Here is a 22,257-nt window from a genome sequence, read left to right as displayed (position 1 = left end):
CAGCTCAAAATTAGCAGATACTTCTGTGTGCAGGTTGACACCATTTTTTCCTTTTTGCATACTGGAAAAGCCCCACCACCACTGAAGACGGCGCAAGGCAGAAAAACCCCCAACCCTCTGCTTCCATGCACAGAAGTGGGTGCAGAAAGAAAATTCAGGATGGTAAATTGTGAAAGTGATGACATGTTAATAAGAGAGAGATTTCTTCCAGAAGACTACTATAATTGCAAAGCTTAATTTTGATATTAAACTAGGGGGAGGGAGTGGTAGAGCGTGTGTCTCTGAGAAGGAAAGAGAGAGAGATTTGCATTTGGTTTTTTACTATGGGTTTCAGTAGCGATACTCTGCCAACTCACTGCAAAAAGTACCTGTCATTTCTAACCTGATTACTAAAGCTACTCTAATTTACCTTACAGTGTACATTATTACCATATATACCCAACAATGAATATAAGAACAGTCATTTGTGTTTATGCACGTAAAAAAAAAACCAATATATGGCTGACCAGGGAACTAGGATAGTAAAAATTGTCTCTGAAATATGCACCCCTCTGACAGTTCATCGGGCTCTCTCGATTGCAGCCGCTGGTTTTGAGGAAAGGGGAATGTGCAATGGACTACAACAGGTTCACTCTCAAAGTGGTTTACATTGTTTACATCAGGCACTCATTTTTTACTGCTGTGACTTGGCACCATCATGTGGCGACTCTGAGTTTGCTCAATTTCAGTAACAATTTACAAAGAAAAACGTCTGCAATGACTTAATTAGAATTTATAAATTATTTCAGTCTATTTTAGAAAGAGATGGTACATATCTTAAATATAGGTTCACTAAATTCTGAACACAGTCTTCCAGTTGCTTTTTTTCCCCCTGAATCTGTGCTTGTTTCAGGATGGTTTTCCTCATGATCTTTAAATCAGAAGTTGTTAAGCCATGAAAGTTAAAGACGTTTTCAGTGCTTGGTCTTGGTCCAAACTTTACGAAGAATGTACAAAAATTAGTATCATATTATAGACAACTATCCTCTTCCTCACTACAAGAGCTTTAGAAATTATTTGCAGAATTAAACAGGTGAGTATTTACTGTTTTTCATGAGAAATCTCAAAGGATCCAGAATTTCAGTAAATCTCACGAGCATATTGTTTACATAGTTTGATGCAAACAGGTAGTGTACATATCAGGACAACTGGAGTTAGTTAGGTATTCCTTTTACAACGTTTAAGAGTCAAAATCAGAAATGATGTAATTTTCACGTGATGTAAATTTGTATTCTGGTATGTTTGCATAATATTTTTAGGTAGATATAAGAAAGTTTTACCAAGAGTGTGTAAAAGGCCCAGTGCCAGAAATCTCCATATATTCAGGCTGCTTATACAGAGACACGACTTTATGCTCACCAAAGGACTGCTATCATTTACTTCAGAGCAGAATAATGAGAAACAGCAGTGTAATTGATAGGAATATATTTTCAGTATTTTTTAAAAAAATCTATACATCTAGAGTACTTTCAATAACAAAAACAGTTCATCATATTCTTTAATACAATAATGCTAAATTTGGTTCTGTCATTTTTACAATAAAATATATCATTTCAGCTGAAATACTGTATTGATTTTCTTTAAAATATATACAAGTTACATACAAATAGAAAATTACAAATCTTTTAATTGCAGTCAAAAATAACCTAAATATTTTGCAATAATTTGTACACCCAAATAGGTGTACTGTTTCTAAAAAGACTGCGATAAAATCAAATGTAGTTTTTCAGATTCCTGAGGCTGAGGTAATGCCCACTTCTTCTTTACAAACTGAATGTCTATCTGTCCAGATTCTTTAGCCAGTGCAATGCCCAACAATCCATTTGTTTTTTCTGGTTCTCCCAGAAGAGCCATAGTTACAACACTGAAATCAAAAGAACAGGGGAGGTTTTTTTAATGGAAGCATAATTAATATAACAAAAATAATATAAATTGGTGTTTCCAAATGTGTTTTTAGCAGGTTACTTATAGTTAACTAAATTATTCCTTTTTTCTGCTCATCACAGTGTAGTATTCCTCACTATTTCAAGTCCCAGCATGTTCAGCTTTTCACCAGTTGCAATCATTTAATGCAAATGTAACAGGCAATTCTTCCCCTGTTCATAGATTCCATCATCAATTTCTAATCATGACTAAAAGATAGTTTCAAGCCTGTAAAAATGAACTAAGTTTCCTGGCATTTTCCAGTACAGTATAACAACTTTAAAAATTATATTACTTTCTCCCCAAACTAGCAACACTTTGCTATTGTTTACAAGGCTACAAGGAAAACTTTTAGTTAGAGGGATAATCACCAAGACTAACTTAAGCCTAGGGAAGACAGAGTTTCCCGGTAGGACTCCCACATGAGAGGAAAGGGAATCCTCAAGACTATAATTCAGAAAAGCTAAATTAAACTGCACTGCTGCATCAATCTGCAGGATTCACAGGTCTCTCCTGACTACAGGAACAGTATCGTGAGACCCTGATGTTAGTCTTGGTGATATGTGCTAGCCAAAAATACCCTTCTTTACTTTGTGACAATGAACACGATCTATTTCTTTATATTGGTAACAATACTTTATACAGGCATTTTAAAATGTTGTCCAACACCTTGACTATTTTAGGGGTCAATCCTGATCCAGCAGAGCGAACTTTGAACTTAAACAGTCCAAATGATTTCAGGGGGAACAAAAATTTTTCTCTTCATATAAACAGCAACTGCTCCATGTACAAATATCTGCCCCACGTGATAACATTATTATCAGATTTTGACTTATACTTCTTGATTATTTGATTATTACTTCTCCTTTATCAGACTGTATAAATAAGTAAATAAGGATAAATTATAGTCTCTTTCCACACCTCCAACAGTTTATAAAATACAGTGAGAAAAGCAAATTCTAATGAACAGTTAATGCCAAGCAAAAAAACCCCACCCAAACTCTAATCAAAGTGTAGAACGATAATAATATCAATATTTTGTTAAGAAGAGTAATGTAATGTACTTACTTCTCTGTTGGAATAGTCTGCTTTGCAACAGGCAACAAATCACTTTCCAGAAGATCCCAAATGTAAATATTAGATGATGCATCCAGGACAAAAAACACAGCGGGTCTTGTTAAAGCCCACTGCAGAGCAATAACTGGCCGGCCGTTTGTGCTGTCATTCCACTGCATGAGGGGATACTCTGATGTCATTTGGTGTAACCTAATGCTTCCATCTGAACAGCCAACCTATATCATAGTCAAAAAGAAAATATTTCCTGGGAATAAAATAAACTAGGCAAGATAAAAACTGCAATTCAATTCTTCAGAATATCAAGCATATAAAGTAAGTTCTCTGACTGAAATGGCACAGATCTCTCATATCTCACTCTGTGGACTACCTGGATTTTCACTTTTAGTGCAATTTTGAGTTCAAAGCAGTAACTCGGTACTAATGCATACTAGATAATCTAATCTGCTAATCCTGCGTTGAAGTCCTAATTTCCCATTTTACAAAAACTCTCAGACCATCACCTTCACTAATATTATGATCCAGCACAACTTTGAACTGGGGTGAGGCCAGAGCCTGGAGACCAATTCAGACGGCTACTTAGGGACATGTGATCTGTAAAAGCAAGAGTAGCTTTTGATAGCACAGGCTGCGCCTAAGATTATAACAAATTAAACTGATTCATAATGAACAACTAAATCCAAAGACAGGCAGGTATCACTCCTTCCAGGTATTTTCTTAGAACTTCTGTCCTGCCTAGCGTAACATTTACTAGTTTCCTCTAGTCCAGATAAAAAAAGAAACTTTTCTATGAAAACAGAAAATAACTTACTACCCTGCGCCGCTCCACATCAGGAAGACTTCCTAGAATTTTCAAATTATGATAACTTTTTACAGTGCCTCTGCAAATTGTGCTTACATGTAAAGACGTTATACAGACACAATCATATAGAAGTTTGTATCGCTCTAAATAAATGCATTTGGGGAAAAGGTAAGAACACGCACACTGGTAAAAGTTCTGACTGTGCAGAGGCAACACAAAATACATACACTGTAGCCAAACACGTTTGTTTTATACCTTAGGCAATCCCAATGAAGTTATGTAAATCATGGCGAATTTAGGAAAACAGCATTTTAAAGAAAGGATCAAGCACAAATATATGCAAAGATAAGCAGATGGAAAATCCTACCAAAGTTAGATTCAACTTCCTTTGAATAAACTTTCACAAGGAAGACAGGTAAAAACAGCGGGTGTGCCAATATGAACTGCGGAGGGCAGATCTGAACACACCTGACTACAGGGCACACTGCCACGCATCCCCCAGGGGTACGCCTGACGTGGAGAGGAAAGCAGAGAATACCCAGAGCTGCTCCACAGACCTTTATTTCACAGCAATACAGACATTTTGTCTCCAAAATGACTGTGTCACTGTATGGTAAGAATGAGAAACAACCGCGGCTTCATTAACAGCAGAAGACCTGCTCTCAATGCTGAATTTCAGTAACAAAGAGAAAGTTACAACGCTGAAGTGAGATTGCCCTTTGTTTCTGTGAGCCAGATGGTCCACCTTTCACATAAGCAAAGCCTGAACACCAGGACACAGGATTTGTTGTCACCCTTCACGGCAGATTTGAATTAGCGAGGAAATCAACCATCACATCTAGTTAAATAAATCAAATTAGAAATCCTTCTTCAGCAAGTAATTAAAAAATGAAGCTTGTATTATATTACATACCAAAAATAGCTGCTTTCCAAAAGGGAAGAAATCAATTGCATTAATGCTTATAGCTCTCAGTCCACTCTCCCGGGGTCTGAATAACTTTGGAAAAACTTTTAAATCATGTCTTGTACCATGACCTACCAGCCCCTAGGAACAAAATAAACTAATTAAACAAAAAAACCCAAAATTTGTATTCTCAGTATTACAAGAAAAAGTTAAAAAAATTCACAGAACTGCTACCTTACAAGATCTTTAATAGATAAAAAGTTTAATAGCTAAAAGATATTAATTACAGTCTCAAATTATAGATTTTATACACAGTCTACTGGTAAAATTCCAAGTAAATGGAGCAGCTTTCAAAACAAAAACTAACAATGACATGAATTTCAGCACATTACTCACAATGTTTGTTCCAACAATGAAATGATTAGGATTAGAAGACAGATATTTAATAGTCAGTGTCTGGGGTATTCTCTGGCGCACATCCTTTGGGAAAAGGCTAGGAAAAATGTAAAGGTAAAAGATGACATAAACACAGGAAGTTATCTCCTAAACTACTCAAGCACATACAGAAACTCTTGATCTAAAATGTCTATGACTAGCTCCAGGAAGAAGTGTATATTAAAAGAAACCCAAACGACTAATGAAAATATTGTTAAATATATCTTACATAACAGCAAATTAATAAAATATAGGAAAAATTAGCTTTGTGAGATACACGTGTAAAATCTAAATGCCCCTGTTTTCTCACCTGTTATTCAATTCCATAGTGGAGCTATGTACTAACTTCACTTTCCCTCCAGGTATTAAACCTAAAATTATATAAAATAATTATATAGACTGATTTAAGCACTTTACATTAAGAAAGGGCTATTTTCAAAGTACAATCTAAGCTAGTAAGTAAAAGGATATTTCATAAATAAATTGTCTATAGTAGATATGGCTTTTGATATGTAAGAATCTTACATCACTGAGAAGTATTTACTTCAGAATTCAAATCTGAAGAGTTGTAATCTGACAGAAATCAAAGAAAAAGGACAAAGGGAAGAGTGATCATACATTTCTTATATATATATAAGAATATATATATATATATGTATATATACAGTATGCATATAACGTCCTGTAATATCACTCCATAAACTCCAAATCTGTCAATGGTGAAAATGCACACTTAATTGTCAAAGATCGAAGTGACATAAATGTAATAATGAGAGACTGTAATAATGCTTCCTTAAAGCTGGCTTATGTTACTTGTTAGTAGAGAATCAAATCCTTCAAACACAAGAATTTTTTGAAGAGGAGAGAAATGAATGCTGCTGGCAGTCAAAATGTGTCAACACAGGACTGTAGCTTTAAAATGTACCTCTCCACAGATATGTTAAGCTTCTAAAGCTGTGTATTATAGACAGACATTACACACAACATTATAAATTTGAAAATTGATCAAAAATTCTGGTTTGTTAGCATTACTTCATTTTTTATATATGTGTTTTAAAATGTACCAGGATTTTAATCACAGTCTTATCCAGTTAGGTAAGTATGTAAGTCTACATTTGTTTAAAGAACAAAAAAATTAATTTTCTTCACTCACATAACTCAGTAAGGGCTGAATGAACTTTGTTCTTTTATTTTTTTCATAGAAACTTTTTTTCTCACACTAAATTAAGTACCGTACCCAAATGAGAAATTTCAGGACAATTATCAAAATGAAGATACAGGCAGCAACAAAAGCATTATAACAGATTTTGTTAGAACTAAAGGAAGGAGGAACAAGGACATAGAACCTCATACTCTTTGAAAAAAAGCTGTTGAAGACACAGAAACCTGCCTTGACATTATAAGAAATGTGTCTGTCCGGTGGCAATTGCCAATACAGAACTAGCAGATGAGACTCAGATAGCAATGAAAATAATTCTCATGATACCTAACCAATAACCCCAAATATCAGATATATGTCCTATTCAGAATGAATTTTTTCCTTGGTAATTTTTCTGCCTTCTCAGCTATTTTTTTGTCATCATTGACTCTTCCTCTCTCTTCTAACTTCATAATCTCAAAACTCAAGCACTTTATTCTACCTCTAATGTACAGTACTCACCTAAATCAGTTTGTGAACCAGCTAAATCCACTTTTTGTAATTCAACAACTACCTGAAAAGTCAATATTTAACATTAATAAGCAATATTTACCAGACTTTAAAGGTTTTTTTAACTAGCTCTAACAATGTATGACATATCTCTAAAGGAACATTTAGATAGGCAGATCTAACATTACAACGATTAAGGTAGATCTCTACCCTGTCAATGTCTGCAGGGCTAAAAAAAGCTTCACATGGCTGCTGGGTGTTCCCTGCTGGAAAACAAGGTGTGGAAAAATACATTCTACACTTACTAGCCAGTTGGCATCTTGTTGGTTTGGTGGGTCACAAAAAAACACCCTAAAACCCCCACATAAGGAATTGTAACACATTCTCTGTGCTTTTCACTATTCATGAGATAGAAGGGTTAGATCATTTGGCCTGAATCCGTTGCTACTAAAGTTAATTAGAGCTTTAAGGGACTTAGCTAGCAATACAGAAGGGAAATAATGCTTTTATCCCCTTATTATTCACTGAGCCATTCAGTTCCTCAAGCAAGACCAATTCAGATGCAGACCACAGGTTCAGCAGCTGGGCTAAAGCTGCATCAGAAAAAGACAGAACACCTGACAGAAAAAGAGTTCCAAGGACAGTAATTAAAAGAAACAGACATGGTGTTTATCTGACTGTCATATTTTAGGCAGGGTGGTAGCATTATCCACAGATTTTCACATTTTGACTCTCGAACATTTATTTTATATAAATTATGAATGTCACTTCTCACATACATTCAGTACAGTTTCTGACACCACTATGATACAAATAAAATAAAGTAGGAGGGTGAAAGAGGACCAAGTTGTAATATTCAATTAATATAAATATGTGAGCATATTCCTATGAAGCAGAACTACTGATTGCCTGTTTTCATTAATTCATGTACCTGTTTATAGTTTTGCCTAATGGTAACATCATGGCACTAGGGATCAGGTCAAAAATTTTGAAGAGAATTTTAACAGAATGGCTAGTGTTGCTGTACTTTTCAGGGAGGAAATTCTCATCAGAAATCCTGGATTTAGGTTGCTATATTTGAAGAAGTATTTTCTTATTCCAAGACACAAAACTCTTGCTTTTCATACATGTAATACTCACCCACATATTGAGGATTCCATTTTCATCCATTGAAGCTATGTGGAATGGAGGGCTTGACATGTCTATGGAAAAAATAGTAACAATTTATATTCATACACTGATCATCATCCTGAACAATATCAAAAGGATTTGAAACATTGCCTAGGTTAACATTCTCCAAAACTTCTATGATCCTCTCAGCTGCATAAAAAGGGAAACTGCTCTAATTCTACCGAAGAAGAAAAAGGCATGAAACTTTCTTTACCAAGAGGGTGGTCAAACAGTGGAACAGGCTTCCTAGAGAAGTGCTCAATGCTCCAAGCCTGTCAGTGTTTGAGAGACATTTGGACAATGCCCTTAACAACATGCTTTAACTTTTGGTCAGCCCTGAACAGGTCAGGTGGTTGGACTAGATATTGTTGTAGGTCCCTTACAAGCAAAATACCTTATTCTATATCTCTGTCTATTCTAGTGTGTTTAGTTTGTCCTACCAAAGAGGCAGATGATCTCTGCATCTTTTAAAATGTCTGGATTCTGCATGGACTTTGGAATAGAACATAAAGTGCAACAGATGAAATCTCATAAAGTCTGCGATATGCAGCACATTTCTTTGGACTATTATGAATTCCAAACTGAAAAGCTGCAATGGAATAATGTCTCCTCTAGCACACTGCCTGAGAATTTGGGGGCACAAGATTAAGGTTCCTTTGCAAATGTTGGTCAAAAAAATTATGCAAAAGGCACAGAAAGAGCCATCAAAGTACAGTCACACATTTTAAGTGTTTTCAGACATAAGTAAGTTGTTCCACCGATTTAGACAGGGCTTTTCGGACAGTTTAGAAGCAATAAGACTTCTCTAAAGGCAGTTTTTGAGTGGTAATTTAAATCATCACAGAAGAACGAAATATTGTCTTGAAAACACATTATAACAAGCATGCACCCACATCCAACGTGAAGCTGCACTGAATGAATACATAAAAATGACAGCAAAAAATAAACATGAATGTTGCATGCAATTGATACTACAGACAATTAGAGAGGAAGAATAGAATTATAAACCGGATTTTGACTAAGATATATTTGTTTCACTATATACGTAAAGAAAGACTCAGATGTATTGATGCTTTGAAGAGCAGTTTACATACCCTCCTGATAAGGGAGGCTTGAGAACCCATAATTCTGATCAGTGTAGAGAGAGGTTGAGACGGGTTCCACTGCTAGTATAGGAGAGGTATGGTTGACTGAGTTTAGAATGCCATCTGTAATTAAGGATAATGAAAGTTAAACACTCTTGTTATTTTGAACAAAAACAACAACAGAACCCTAATCACTTTTCAGCTTATGGGAGAATGATGATGACAAAGAATGAATGTCAAATAATGAACTTGATGAAGAATTACTAAGTCTCAAATACAATACTGCAAACTGTTTCCTAATTTAACAAAATACTATTAGAAAAATTGGTGTTTCACTATTTGTATTTACTTCTCATTTTCCAAATGACTGCTGCACCATTTATGACACTGTACCAGACACTTCATTAAAATCTGCCATTCCAGGGTTACCATGAAAAGAATTATGTTGAGTTCAGGCTCCATAAACAAGAGAGATAGAAATAAATCACTGCTTATGACACAAAAGACAAAACTGGAGAAAAATTACTATCAACAGAAAGTAACTACCTTGAAACAAAAAATTCACCACAATATGTATTTACCCTTTAATAACAGTTTAAAACAAAAGTATATTTAGAACAATTTCAATATGCATTCTTTGTCAGATACTCTTGATTTCTGGACTTGCCCTGTGCACTGAACTTAATCTCATTTAAGACTAAAGACATAAAGCTTCCTAAGTATACAGCATTAAAACCTGCTTGCTCCATGAAACCGTATACATACATTTGAGTACTAGCCCATTGTGCAACACGAGACCAAGCATCTGATCTACTAAAGAAATTAAAGCCTATCAACAATCAATTAATGTTTACTTTTACGTGGCTACTGCAATCAGACACACTTGTGAACAAAACAGGATTCTGTGCATGCGTGTGGTGGATTTCTGTAGAAAAATAGTATGTCAATATAAGTTAAATGGTAGCACCCAGACACAAAAAAAAAGGAAAAATACATAAAGGAGGACTTATTTTGCAATAATAAAATTATTTATAAAAATACCGCTATGTGTTGTTTTTCACTTCAGGGTACAATACAGTGCCAAGAAAAATGGCACCAATTTATAACTAAAATTGAGAAAATGGTGGTATGTAGACCTTGTTCCCAGTTTCTCAGCATACAACTACATACAATCAAAGCTTTAATGACTTGTTCCTCTACAACCCTATTTAGATTTGCAATGACAAACATCAGTTATGGGCATAAAGATCTATTCATTTCCATCAGATTCATAAAATGTTAAGGCTCTTGTACACCAATTCAAATGCAGAGTGCAGTACTTCAGATTGTGTCTTCCAGCATGTCAGTTAGATGCCTTAAATAAACTTTAACTGTTAAATTTGTCATACACGAGTTTTAAGAAAATTTACAAATTTACAAAAAACTGTTGATCATACATCACGATCAAAAGAGATCTTTTGATCTCTTTTGAGAAAAAAGAGAAATCCAATGACAAGAAAATGTGAGAGGATGAAAGCAGGTCACCCACAAGCACTTCTGAAAAGTAAACTTTCTTCTGGCTTCCCAGTATATATGCAACACTATCTAAATATCTAAACAAGGCAACAAATTAATTCCACGTTATTTTTTGTTGCTGTGCTTCTCCGTGTGGAAGGACCATGCTATAGCTCCCACCTGGCCCCAATGCCAGTGATTTTGCTCATGTGACAAGCTAGATGACAGAAAAATGTATGTCCAGTTTTTGCTCCAAGATGCAATTGATACATTTCTAGAGATACCCAGCCAGAGAGCTTTTGGGACCCAAAGTTCAGTCACAGCTTCCCAATTTCTTCAACAAAAGGCTAAAAGTAACTGACCGATGACTGTGAGTTAGCATTCAACTTAATTTTATATAGATCGCCTCTGACATTTAACTTTCATACACTACTTGTTTCCAATGATGTGATCCCCATATATGCTGTACCAATAGTATCATAAAAAGGCAGGTGTATATGTAATGAAAATATGAGAATTTCCTAGATCTTAATTTGCTACAATAATTGATAAACTGGCAATAAAAAAACCCACAATCCTGACTCAACTTTCAGTGTATCTAGATAGAATCCAGAAGTGATAAAGTTACATAAGTGGATAAATGCATAAGGTAAGATTCAGACCAAAGATGAAGACACTTAAAATGGTATCTACATGTAAGACAGCTGTACAATATCCGTAAATGAACTAAAGCAAACCAATACGATCAGTCCAGCTAACCATATACAGATATTAGGATGAGAAGAATAGCTCTCTAGATCCCATGGAGTAGCACTGCACTAACAGAGGTTATACATGTATACTCATGGATACATATCTTGCATGCAACCTTATAAAAACATCAAGACTTAGGTGACAATTTGTACAGACTACAACCTCTAAACGACATCTGAAACCCTGTTTTTTACAGTCTTAAATGACTTTGATTTTTTTAAAAAATACATCTTAATATATGTGTTCAGATGTAGATAAAAAAGAAATGTAGGTTACATTAAGGGAGATAACATGATTAAAATTGACTAACCGAATGATTTCAGGTTAGGTAGCAGCTGAGTAGTCTGGTTTAATATTACAATTACCCTTAGGTTCTACATCTGGTCCACCTCTATTCTCATCACTTCATGCATACTGAGCTGGCATACATTTCTTTACAGATACTACTAACTGGCAATTTTTACTAGACTAAATATCATCTCTGAACTGGCTAAACTAGGCTACTGAGAAAGCATGTTCTAAGTAAGAAAGAAGAGTTAGTAGTGGAATTGTTTCACTGCCCTCAAAATGGCTAATCAGAATGCATAGTTACTAACCAGTGGAAAATGTTGGAACTCTTAATGTCCAGTCAGTTTCACCGATCATCATACAAGGGTGCATTCTTGAGTCTTCTCGAAGATCCCACACCAACAATGAACCATCTATTGTTCCAGCAAAAACTAATGTTGTTTTATTGGGACTAAAGCAGCAACATAACACCTGTTAAGCAGTAAAAATATGCATGGTTGATATTATGATAAAGGCCAATGATTCAATAAGCCTGAAATATGTTTGTTTTTCCTAGGCATGCAAATCCAGAATAAGACTGATTACAGTGTTTGTGGCAGAAGGCCAGCTTATTTAAAAGAGAAGTAAGACACAAGACTTTCAGTAGGCCTTCCCTTTTCAAGACAATTGTTGTGTAAGCTGCATCTACTACCACAAAGCTGAAGGGGGTGATTCAGCTGCAGCATAGTGACGGGTAGAGAGAAGCCCTGACAACATCTGAACCAGCTGTTTTACTTCCATTCATTCTTTAATCATGAAACAGAGTCAAAATATAAAAAAAAAAACCAAACCAAAACACCATGACCATCCCTTCATCCTAGTACTGGAACACAAAACAGAAGAGAATAGTGTTCTGCTCACTAGGCTTAAATGTGTTTTTCAAAAGATGACATACCTTGCAACAAGACAAGAAAACACAATACACATAATAAAGCCTTTTATTCCATGGGCAAATATACAATGTTATTAAAACATACCTCTGAGTCACATATTAAAACTTTCTGCGGACTGGAGGGCTGCCAGATGTTCCAAACACATATGAGGCTCTTTCTGTTCAGTAAACCAACACCTGCCTTTTCAGGTAATCCATGAGCAGAAAGTAGTATCTGCCTCTGAACTTGAGAGACATATAGGCAGGATATTTTTCGGTCTAAGCCATTTAACAAAAAATCAAGAAAGAAAAATAAATAAAAAAGTAAACTCACTGCAGATGAAAAAACATATTTAGCTGCTATAGCAACAACCAAAGAAGCTAAGACGTAATTATGAAGAATATTTCTATTAACAGCGAGTTGCTTTTGACGTTACACAAGAAAAAAGGAGGGAGTAGAGAAAGAATACAAAAAAATAGAAGTAAGTAGAAAGCAAAAAGGAAGAAAGCCAGGAAGTTAGTACAATAATTACTCTGGGCATAAGCAAGCCAATCTGATCTGACGTCAGTATATATACTGAAAATTAGGCTGTCTCAAGAGGAAACAGCACAGGCCAGGCTTTTTCTGGTTCATCACATGTTCATGTTAGAATACGTATGGTTTTGTGTTATAATAGATCTTCCTAACATAATTACAAATGCTTTGTTTTTCTTTTCATCTGAACATCCAGTGTTTATATGGGGAATATACAATGCAGTTCAGTTATATCAGGCTATATTCTCCCTGTTCAACAACCTGGCTTTATCTGCAACTTCAGCCCTACCTGTCAGCATAAAGAGCCTATATAAAATTACACCCCTTGGGATGGCCCTTCAACAACAGGGGCAAGAAAATACATCCAGGGCACCCCTATATCATGCTAATTGCTGGCTATATTTCTCGTTTCACAGCAGCTAGGATGCTCTGATGTTCCCTGTGCAAAACCAATCTGCACAGAGTTACAGCAAAAATAGCACAGTTAAAAAGCAGGCTTTACATCACCTATATGTCCTGATATGTGCTGTTTGCACTTCAGTCATGACAAAGAACATGGTATTCTGCATAAGGAAGAAGAGTTCACACTGTATACTAAAAGGTGTAGAATAATGTTCCCTTACCATGGAGGAATGGTTGGTTAGTATTTAACTGGAAACAGCTATCACTAATAGACAGACTGGTTTGTCGAGATCTTAGTTTCCACCCAGGTTGTGTTGCGACTTGATCTTCCTCTAGCAAAACAGCAATCACCTTTCAAACATAATTACATTTATAGAAATAAAAGGGTCGTCTTATCTTTCAGCTTTGCTATTTGCAGCTTTATAAAGTATATGGATTAATTTAATAAATCTTTATCAACTCTCTTTTTAGTTTTATATCTTTGCAAGTACAGCTTTACAGACATAAAAATGTTGCACAGCTCTGGTTCCATTCCTTTGCAGAGAGATGAATCTCAATGATAATGCATATTATTTAAGTAATTTACTTAAATTAGTCAGAACAAGTACTGTAAGTGATCTATCACACTGTATATTTATGCACACAACTCATAAGGGATACTAAGTACTTAAGTTACCTGGCAAGCAGACCGGAGGAAATTTGCTAATCTTTGTGAATCAACTTTAGGTGTTACAGCTCCATTCACTGACATATCATGGCTGTTTATGGGACCTAAGAAAAAACAAAAACCAGACCCAAACTTGACACTTCAAAAGGGAAACAATCAAGAAAACCGTAAGAACAATGTAATTATTAAGCATAAAGAAAGTGGTAGGAATCAGCTTCTCTTCAGCAGAAATAAAAGTACCGAACAAGAAGATCTGTGGGAGAATCATATCTGCTGCCAACAGAACCAGCAATCCAGAAAGAAGAAACTATTTCTGCCACTTATTCTCCCTCTCCGCAAGGGGATTCAGGATGCATACAGCAGTTTGCTACCAATCCAGCCTGCCACAATCCTGACAATTAACGGGTACAAAAGAGAAAGTTTACATGCATACATCCATATATGGATAAGATCAGAATGTTCTTCACCTCCAGATACAAGGGCACTTTCTCCTGGATGTTGTGTCCATTTCTCCAGTGTCTCAACTTCCTCAGTCTGAACGTCTCTCTCAAGATTGTCCTCGTTACACTGAACATATGCCTTAAGTAGAAAGATAAAGTGGTCAATATATGGGTGACACAGCTAAGAATGACAGCACATAACTGAATAAAACGTAGTCATTTTAAAATTGATGTTCCCTATGTGAAACCAATCTGCACAGAGCTGCAGCAAGAATAGCACAATTGAAAGAAAAGTGGGCTTTACATTTTGTAGATTTTTGAATTTTGTAAAAATTCAGACCTAAGCATGCTTACACAGGGTCATTATTTTGTACATGCATGTTTTACTACATTTCACACAAAAGTGCTAAACCTACTGCAAAACTATGGAATGTCTTACATGCCGTGAACACTAAACCCAGCATACTCGGGACAGTGAGCCACAGAGAGTGTTCTCTTCTAAAATGGAAGGCCATGGAAATGGCCTTTCTGGCCAAAAATTTTTATATCATTGCTTTATGGTAATTAAGGCTTAGAGATGAAAATTATTAATTTATTACTTCAGTGCCCTATCAGCTTTAGTAACTTTCTTTTATAAGAAAAACTATTTTCCAGAACAAGAATCAGCACTTCGAGGACTTCAACATTATCTTGTATTTGTTACCCACCTGCTTAGTGTTCATTTTGCCAAAATTCCTGATATACATGTCGTACTCATTTACAGGAGGCAAGTCCAATAAAGAAAAACTAACTGAGAAGTCCAGATCAATTAGTCGGAGAAGTTCTGAACTCCGTTTTCTTTAGAATGAATTACAAGAGAGAAACAAAAAATAGTTAAGACCAAGTATTTGGTATTCCAAAAGAAACACAACCTTATTTTGTACAATACCAGAGATCTAACAGTCCATTGATCTATGTGAATTGAGGCTGTACCAAAATTAATTGGCAAATAAAAATAGAAAATACATAGTTATGTGTTCTCATTTAATGTTATGCTGAGATAATTACCATATTTAAAAATAGAATACAGATTGCAAATGGAAAACTTATCTCGTTTATTATTAAACCAAAACTGTCAAAGTCTGGCACGATCATCTTTCCTAAGTATTTAAAAGCTGTTCTGAGGTAACAGATGAATGCCTCTTCCTATAGTTAGGATGGTGGGTAATTCTCCTAAACTAGTTTTATTAACCTTTATCACCTATATGTGCCCATGCTTTTATGAAGATCATCTAGATTACCCTGGGTTTGTTAGACTTATGCAAATGTATTTTGAATGACCTCCACTGGTAACAGGCTGACTGAATTGGTACCTCTCCACATCACTAGGGAAACAAATAACAATAGCAGTAATCCTAAAATATATTCTAACTAATATACATGAAATTAATTTATTGCTGATTCATAACCTGTGGACATGAATACTGGCCTCTTCCCCAAAAAGAAGGCCTCCAAACCCCATCAGTTACTGGACTACTGGAGTTGATTCACATTTTATGAAAACAATTACTTGAGATTGAGGTAGAGTATGTATTCTTCCACTTGTATTTTTTGTTCTGTGTAAGATTAGCACATTGTACAGTATTTGAGATACCTGGATCTCTTTGTCCTATGAAATGCCAAATCTTTCCATCTTCCAAAAACCCCTTGCTGGAATGATAAAAAATACCCTCAACTTCCTTATCCAGCTCAATTCTTTTACCTTCTGCCTATTTAAATTCTTAATTTTTTCATCTTTGCTCACAAATAAAATGATCCTTTGATTACTAATTCAAAAACAAATCTACCTTCATATACTGTACCTTTCTCTGGCAGGTAAGAAACATTTATGTGATACTACTAATTATCACCAACTACAAAGACATTCCTACCACTCCACTTGTATGGATGTGTGGATAATGAAAAGTCAGTCAGTCTTTGTCACAATTCACAGAACTATCTATCTACTTAATGTCATAAACCCGTTAAGATATTTTAAGAGTTAACCACTTGAATTATATGCAGATGTCTGTTTACAAGTTAATTTCACACTCTTGCTATAGTACAGATTCCCTGACAAGGAGAAATTTTTTGTAGTTTCCCTTTCTCTCTCTTGCCGTTTCAGATTTTTAAAATATATTTAATATAAATACAACCCAGGTACAATTATGGGTCTGTATCAATTCCATATCTAAATAGTCTTACGGATGCATATTATAGTTGCAGTTTCTTCTCCAGTAAGATAGTGTTTGAAAAGGGTGAAGACCAGAGCAACATGAGCTGGAATTTCTCCTCTGATATTTTAGGCTGGATTTTTCTTCATGCATAGGGACAATTTTCACACCTCCTTTTTGCTATTTTATATTATTATTGCATTTTCTTGCCCACATTTTATTTGTACTTCTATTTTCTAATACACCACCTCTTCACAAACATTGTGGGCACAGATTGCTGAGATCTAATTCAAATATATGAAAGTTGCTTCCTAGTTACAAATCTTAATGATACATGCAGACAGATCCTTAAAATTATAACTAATAAGACTCATACTAATACAGCTCCAAAGTACCACAGCTCATTTATGGGATGCTTTCAGACTATTTATTGGTAGCCTGTATTACCACAGCATTAAATTCCACAAACCCTTTCTCTAGCCATGAAAATGCTAGTTATCTCCACAGGCTACATATGTTAGCATGTACACAATGTCATATACACAGTCATAGTCAGTCATGGTACAAAATCAGGAGAGGCCGACAAACATTTCAGAAGGCAATTCTTCAGGGATGCCTTCCTGAATTTCCTCATCTGTCTCCACTGTCTAGAGAGGAAGCCTCGACAATGAACTCACATAAAATTTGGGCAAATTAAATTTAGGCAAGGTGAGTTAGCCTAGACAATAAACATTTCCCATATGTGATGATTAGCCACTTATGTAGAGTCACAAAGCACTGCAAATCCAGTATTATCAATAATATTTAATATTCTTGCTTTATGTGTCCAATTGATGCAACAAAACATAGGAGATATATACACTGTTTCAGATAAATCTGGATCTCCTTGCAAGTTTCACAAGAAACAGGCATCAATTTGTTTCTTTAATACAGAGTTGTCCTAGATATCTCAAATCTAGATCAATTTCAGATCAGTAATAACATGTTTTTACACCAACTGGTGTTATCCCTGAAAGGGAACATGCTATTTTGGCAACAGTATGTAACATATAGAGTCTTGATTATTTCAAGAAAGTACAGTTCAGCAGAGCCCTGAGAGCAGCTAAAAGGCTTGCTCCTCAGTACTATAAGTCAATATCTAATTAAGTGACTGAATAATCATACAAAGAAATTACAATCCTCGCAACTCATTCTGTAATGATACACACAAACTGGTATATATATAAATTTGCTTCAAAATGACATGTAGTAAAGCCTGTAAATTATATTTACTTAAGAACTAATTAGTGTTAGATTACAAAAATAATATTTGACTCTAAAAAGCATCAAGTTTATAAACTTCATATATTTCAAATATAATGAAAAAAATACAGTCACACAGTGGGTTGCCATTTTGTGTGGGTTATTTAAAATACACTTACTTCTGCTTACTAGCCATACTTCGGCTAGTTTGTCGTTGGTTTGCCATTTGAAAATCCATGAATATTCCACAAAAAGAGTTTCTGACAGAAGGGTATTGCTTTTCTGTGATATTATAAAACATTGTTAGTGTTATAATTCACACCTTACGGTGCATTTAAATGTAAAGCAGTAAGTCTAAAAGCAACAGATTTATTATGACACAGCTATTAGAAGTCACTGGTCTGCACATAACACAACATGCTCTAGCACAGTTATCAGTACAATAAGCTTCTTAACTTCAGCAGCAGGCCAGCATTTTTCCCTTACTGTGGTCCTTCACCAATAAATTCAAAATTACTGATCATTGTTAATTTTTATTTTAGAAGACTATGATCAGAAAGTATCTCTTTCTTTCTGCTGCCATTGGCAGCTCCCTTGTTCCCCTGGGTACAGTAAAATGCTCTATGAGCAATTATAAAAATCATATCAAATTCACACAGACTACGCCACATGCATGCTACACCACTGAATCAGAATTCACCACTACATCTAGTGGAGAAGCTCATCAACACAAGCTTAACTGATGCCTTTGGATGGATAAGCAAAACATTGAAAACTGTTGCTTTAAAAATCACAGTTAATGGAACAGCTATAATATCTGATGTCATGTCAATGTTACTCCCTTTTACCAAACGATCAAGAACATTTTTAATCAAATGAGATCAAAACTTCTTCAAAATAGTGTTGTGTAATTTACCATAAAGCACTAAGTGCTACAATTTGGAATTTAAAAATCGGATTCTATATTAGAATTCTATCCTGTTCATTAGATCTATACTATTAATGGAATTCTTTTATTGATTCCATATTGTTTATCAGGAATACAATAATAAATGCATAAATCTTTTGCAAGAAGAAATTCATATTACAGCATACTGGTTCTGACTTGCAATGACTCTTAATCAAAAATTTGTTGGTACTGTAAGGACTTACAGAAACTCTATGCTATTCTCCCGTGACTGTACTAACTTTGCATGAACCAGAGTAAAAAGCTGTTTAAGGTTCTTTTGCACAATTATTCTACACTGCTATTCACATGAGTGAAGAGTGCAAAGAGGAATCACAACTGTAGTTACTTAAATAAGTAGACCTGACACAGGTATCAGGTCAACTGGACAGTCACATTTCAGAAAAAAACGCATTTTAAAAGTGATACAGAACGGTATATTTAAGTAGTATCTGTATTTCTCACCTTCCCACCCAGAGCAGTGGCTTCAACTTTGTTTAAAAGAAAAAGGCAAATGAATGTCACCAGAAACCTCAAACTGTTCTAGCACTTCTCCAGGTTTCAAAACCCAGACTCTCATATCCTCCTCTTACCCAAATTAAGACATATTAAATGTCAGTCTGTAAATTTTTATACTTCACATTTTAAACGATTAGTAATGACTCTGAATCATGCTTTAGCAACGTGAAAGTTACAGTACTTACCCACAAACCTAAGTGATTCATCCAGAGGACCAGATTTCTGCCTTTAGGCAGACTTCTAGAAAAAGTGGCTTGTTTACTTGTACGTTGTATGTGTTATTCATACATTTAATAAAAAGAGACTGATATCTAGTCACATACCCATGATCAGTTCCTTTTGTTCAGTTTCAATTTTCTTTGGCAGTAAAGTACAAATTCTATCATTTTCTGCACTAATTGCTCTTTGAATTTCTTCAATTTCTGATGTTCTGGAAAATGGAATCTCTCCTGGGTCTTCTTTTGCATCTCTTTCTTCACTACTTTTGTCTTCATCATCATCAAAATCATCTTCATAATCCTTTAAAAGTAATAGGACTTTCAATAACTAGTAAACATGGATTATAGAAGTATTTTTCAAGATCTTTTTAAGAAGTTATAAAATGCTATCAAAAATAAAAATTCTCATACAGACGTCTACAAATCCTCTGACTGAAAGAAATTTTAAAATAAAGAAAATGGCATGTCTTGATTGTGATGTAATTCTAATCCAGAAAAGACAACCCTACATTGTTCTCCAGTGTCCAAAATAGATATCTTCTTTTTTTTTTAATATCCTAAAGTAGAAACTAATGTTTAGGTGAATTATGTGTTCTTTAAAGAAGTAACATGACAGTGTTCAGTGGCATAAATGCTTCATAAATGTATGAAGTTGTTTATTTGGTAGTTTTAATCAAAGATGTCCTTCAACAGCAGGCTCAAATTTACTAAACTACCATACTACCTGTTTGCAAGTCCATGCATGAGGCTCATACTTTAGCAGTTCTCTTAACTAAGATAATTCATCTCATGCTAAAATAATGACCCTAACACAAATGATATGAACAAGTCTTAAAAGCGCCCGTTTCTCTCCACTGAATGGCAAGGACTACTATAGCGAACAGCTCAACAACGGACATCACTCCTAACGTTAAGTGGAGGTGAATTTGTGCTTTGCTGAACAAAGGTGTAGCTGGCTCAGCCAGCAATGAAAGTCCATTCAACACACTCTTCTATCTTAACTTCAAAGCGAACAAAAGAGAGCTAAAAGACAGTTCAATTAAACAAATTAATAAAGGGACTGCTGTGTGTCAATTCTTTTTTCCTACAGCATTTTTGTAATTAAAAACAATAAGGCTTTTTTTTTTCTCCTGAAATTGATTATTCACTCCCATTATTTAAAAAAATCAGCATTTTTCACAGAAAATCATTAAAATAATTGAAATCCAGGAAGACAGAAGGAGCATCTCGTGAAGATTTCAACTCAAACCCAAAAGTTGGTTCCCAACCCCTGATGAAAACTGATTAAATATACAGTAGAGTTTCTAAATAACATTTTAACTTATTATTATCTACTGTTAGCCAAGTTAAGGTCACTGTCACCAAAAAAAAAAAAAAAAAAAAGAGTAGGTAAAAACCATGTAACATCCTTTGATACTTCAGAATTACTTCAAATGGACAATTGTATGTTTTTACTTACTTCAAAATCATCTTCGTAATTTGCTGAAAAGTTATCAAATCCCATGTCTGAATTATAGATGTGTGTATCTTTCATTTCCTAAATAAGAAAACAAATGAAATTGTTAAATAATCTTACAAAATATCTTTATCTGCCAAATCTCAGCATAAAGATAGGTGAATAGCTGTCCTCCAATATTTCTACATTTTCAAGCAAACATACTACAAATTCAGTTTAGAAATATAAATAAAAGTGTATTAACAAGTGATAATTATTGACTTAAAATAATAATACAGGAAGGCAGAACAGAACTCAACCCTACCTTGGGACGACAACTGTTTTCCCACCAGTCTGTTACTGCGAAAGACAAAAACTTCTGTGCTGCCTATAATTTCAATAGCTCTTACAATGGTGTAACAACAAAATAAGACTGTTCTACTTTTTTGAGGATTAGACAAAACTACCCCTATACCTAAGGCATACTGGGGGACTCAATCTGTTAATGAAATACTGCACATGTTGAAAATCCTGCACATGTTGGAACCAGGAAAACAGAGGCATGGATACAACAGGAAAATAAGGTATTTTTATACATAAATAATTTTGTTAACATTGCATCTTCTACTGTATTAACATGGAATAAGATTTACGGCATTCCTGAAATATTCAGAAAGAAACTACCTTTCTCTAGCTTATTGAACTTGATTAAAATAATGCCATTTAATTGCCCCAACATGTACCCTGAACAAACATTAAGCTTAAAATGACACACACCAATCTACTCAGTCTTTAGCCAGCCTTTTCCCTCAACAGACTCCTCAGAGTCACACACTAAATTATACACGTGCAAGGGATTTCAACAGATTTCAAAATGGAAATAAATGTTAGGTTTTATGAAAAATATCCAGCGTAACAGCGCACCTATTAACTGCTTCTACCTTTACAAGCTGGTTGTCGAACACCAAGTGAGACACACTTTTGATCCTTTCACAACTTGTTAAGAGCTAGAGCCACTTAGTTTTCACAGAATGTAGTACTGTCAAAAGTATTACAGACATTATATAGCAGTTAACAGCTTCTACAGATACCTCACTTTTCAGTCATCAGACTCCTAGAACTAGGACTATAGTACT

General features: G+C 34.9%; 1 protein-coding gene across 2 annotated transcripts in view; it reads right to left on the bottom strand.

Annotated features, from left to right (window-relative positions):
- Positions 1-1,447: 1,447 nt before the first annotated feature.
- Positions 1,448-22,257, bottom strand: part of DYNC2I1 (dynein 2 intermediate chain 1) — a 34,501-nt gene continuing 13,691 nt past the window's right edge. For both annotated transcript variants that reach the window (XM_055709219.1, XM_055709218.1), the window contains 17 exons: positions 21,146-21,223; positions 19,792-19,987; positions 18,183-18,285; positions 15,277-15,406; positions 14,597-14,708; positions 14,139-14,233; positions 13,684-13,813; positions 12,632-12,804; positions 11,924-12,086; positions 9,090-9,203; positions 7,966-8,027; positions 6,838-6,889; positions 5,488-5,548; positions 5,139-5,235; positions 4,752-4,883; positions 3,031-3,254; positions 1,448-1,903 (listed from right to left, as the gene is read on the bottom strand). In XM_055709219.1, coding sequence (XP_055565194.1) covers positions 1,732-1,903; positions 3,031-3,254; positions 4,752-4,883; positions 5,139-5,235; positions 5,488-5,548; positions 6,838-6,889; positions 7,966-8,027; positions 9,090-9,203; positions 11,924-12,086; positions 12,632-12,804; positions 13,684-13,813; positions 14,139-14,233; positions 14,597-14,708; positions 15,277-15,406; positions 18,183-18,285; positions 19,792-19,987; positions 21,146-21,223 — 2,094 coding nt within the window. In that variant the 3' untranslated portion in view covers positions 1,448-1,731. The remainder of the gene's footprint in view (positions 1,904-3,030; positions 3,255-4,751; positions 4,884-5,138; positions 5,236-5,487; positions 5,549-6,837; positions 6,890-7,965; positions 8,028-9,089; positions 9,204-11,923; positions 12,087-12,631; positions 12,805-13,683; positions 13,814-14,138; positions 14,234-14,596; positions 14,709-15,276; positions 15,407-18,182; positions 18,286-19,791; positions 19,988-21,145; positions 21,224-22,257) is intronic.

Source organism: Falco cherrug, chromosome 4 (genome assembly GCF_023634085.1).
Source record: "Falco cherrug isolate bFalChe1 chromosome 4, bFalChe1.pri, whole genome shotgun sequence".
Classification (NCBI taxonomy): domain Eukaryota; kingdom Metazoa; phylum Chordata; class Aves; order Falconiformes; family Falconidae; genus Falco; species Falco cherrug.
Note: the sequence above shows the minus strand (reverse complement) of the source record. Positions and strands in the feature narration are given on the sequence as shown.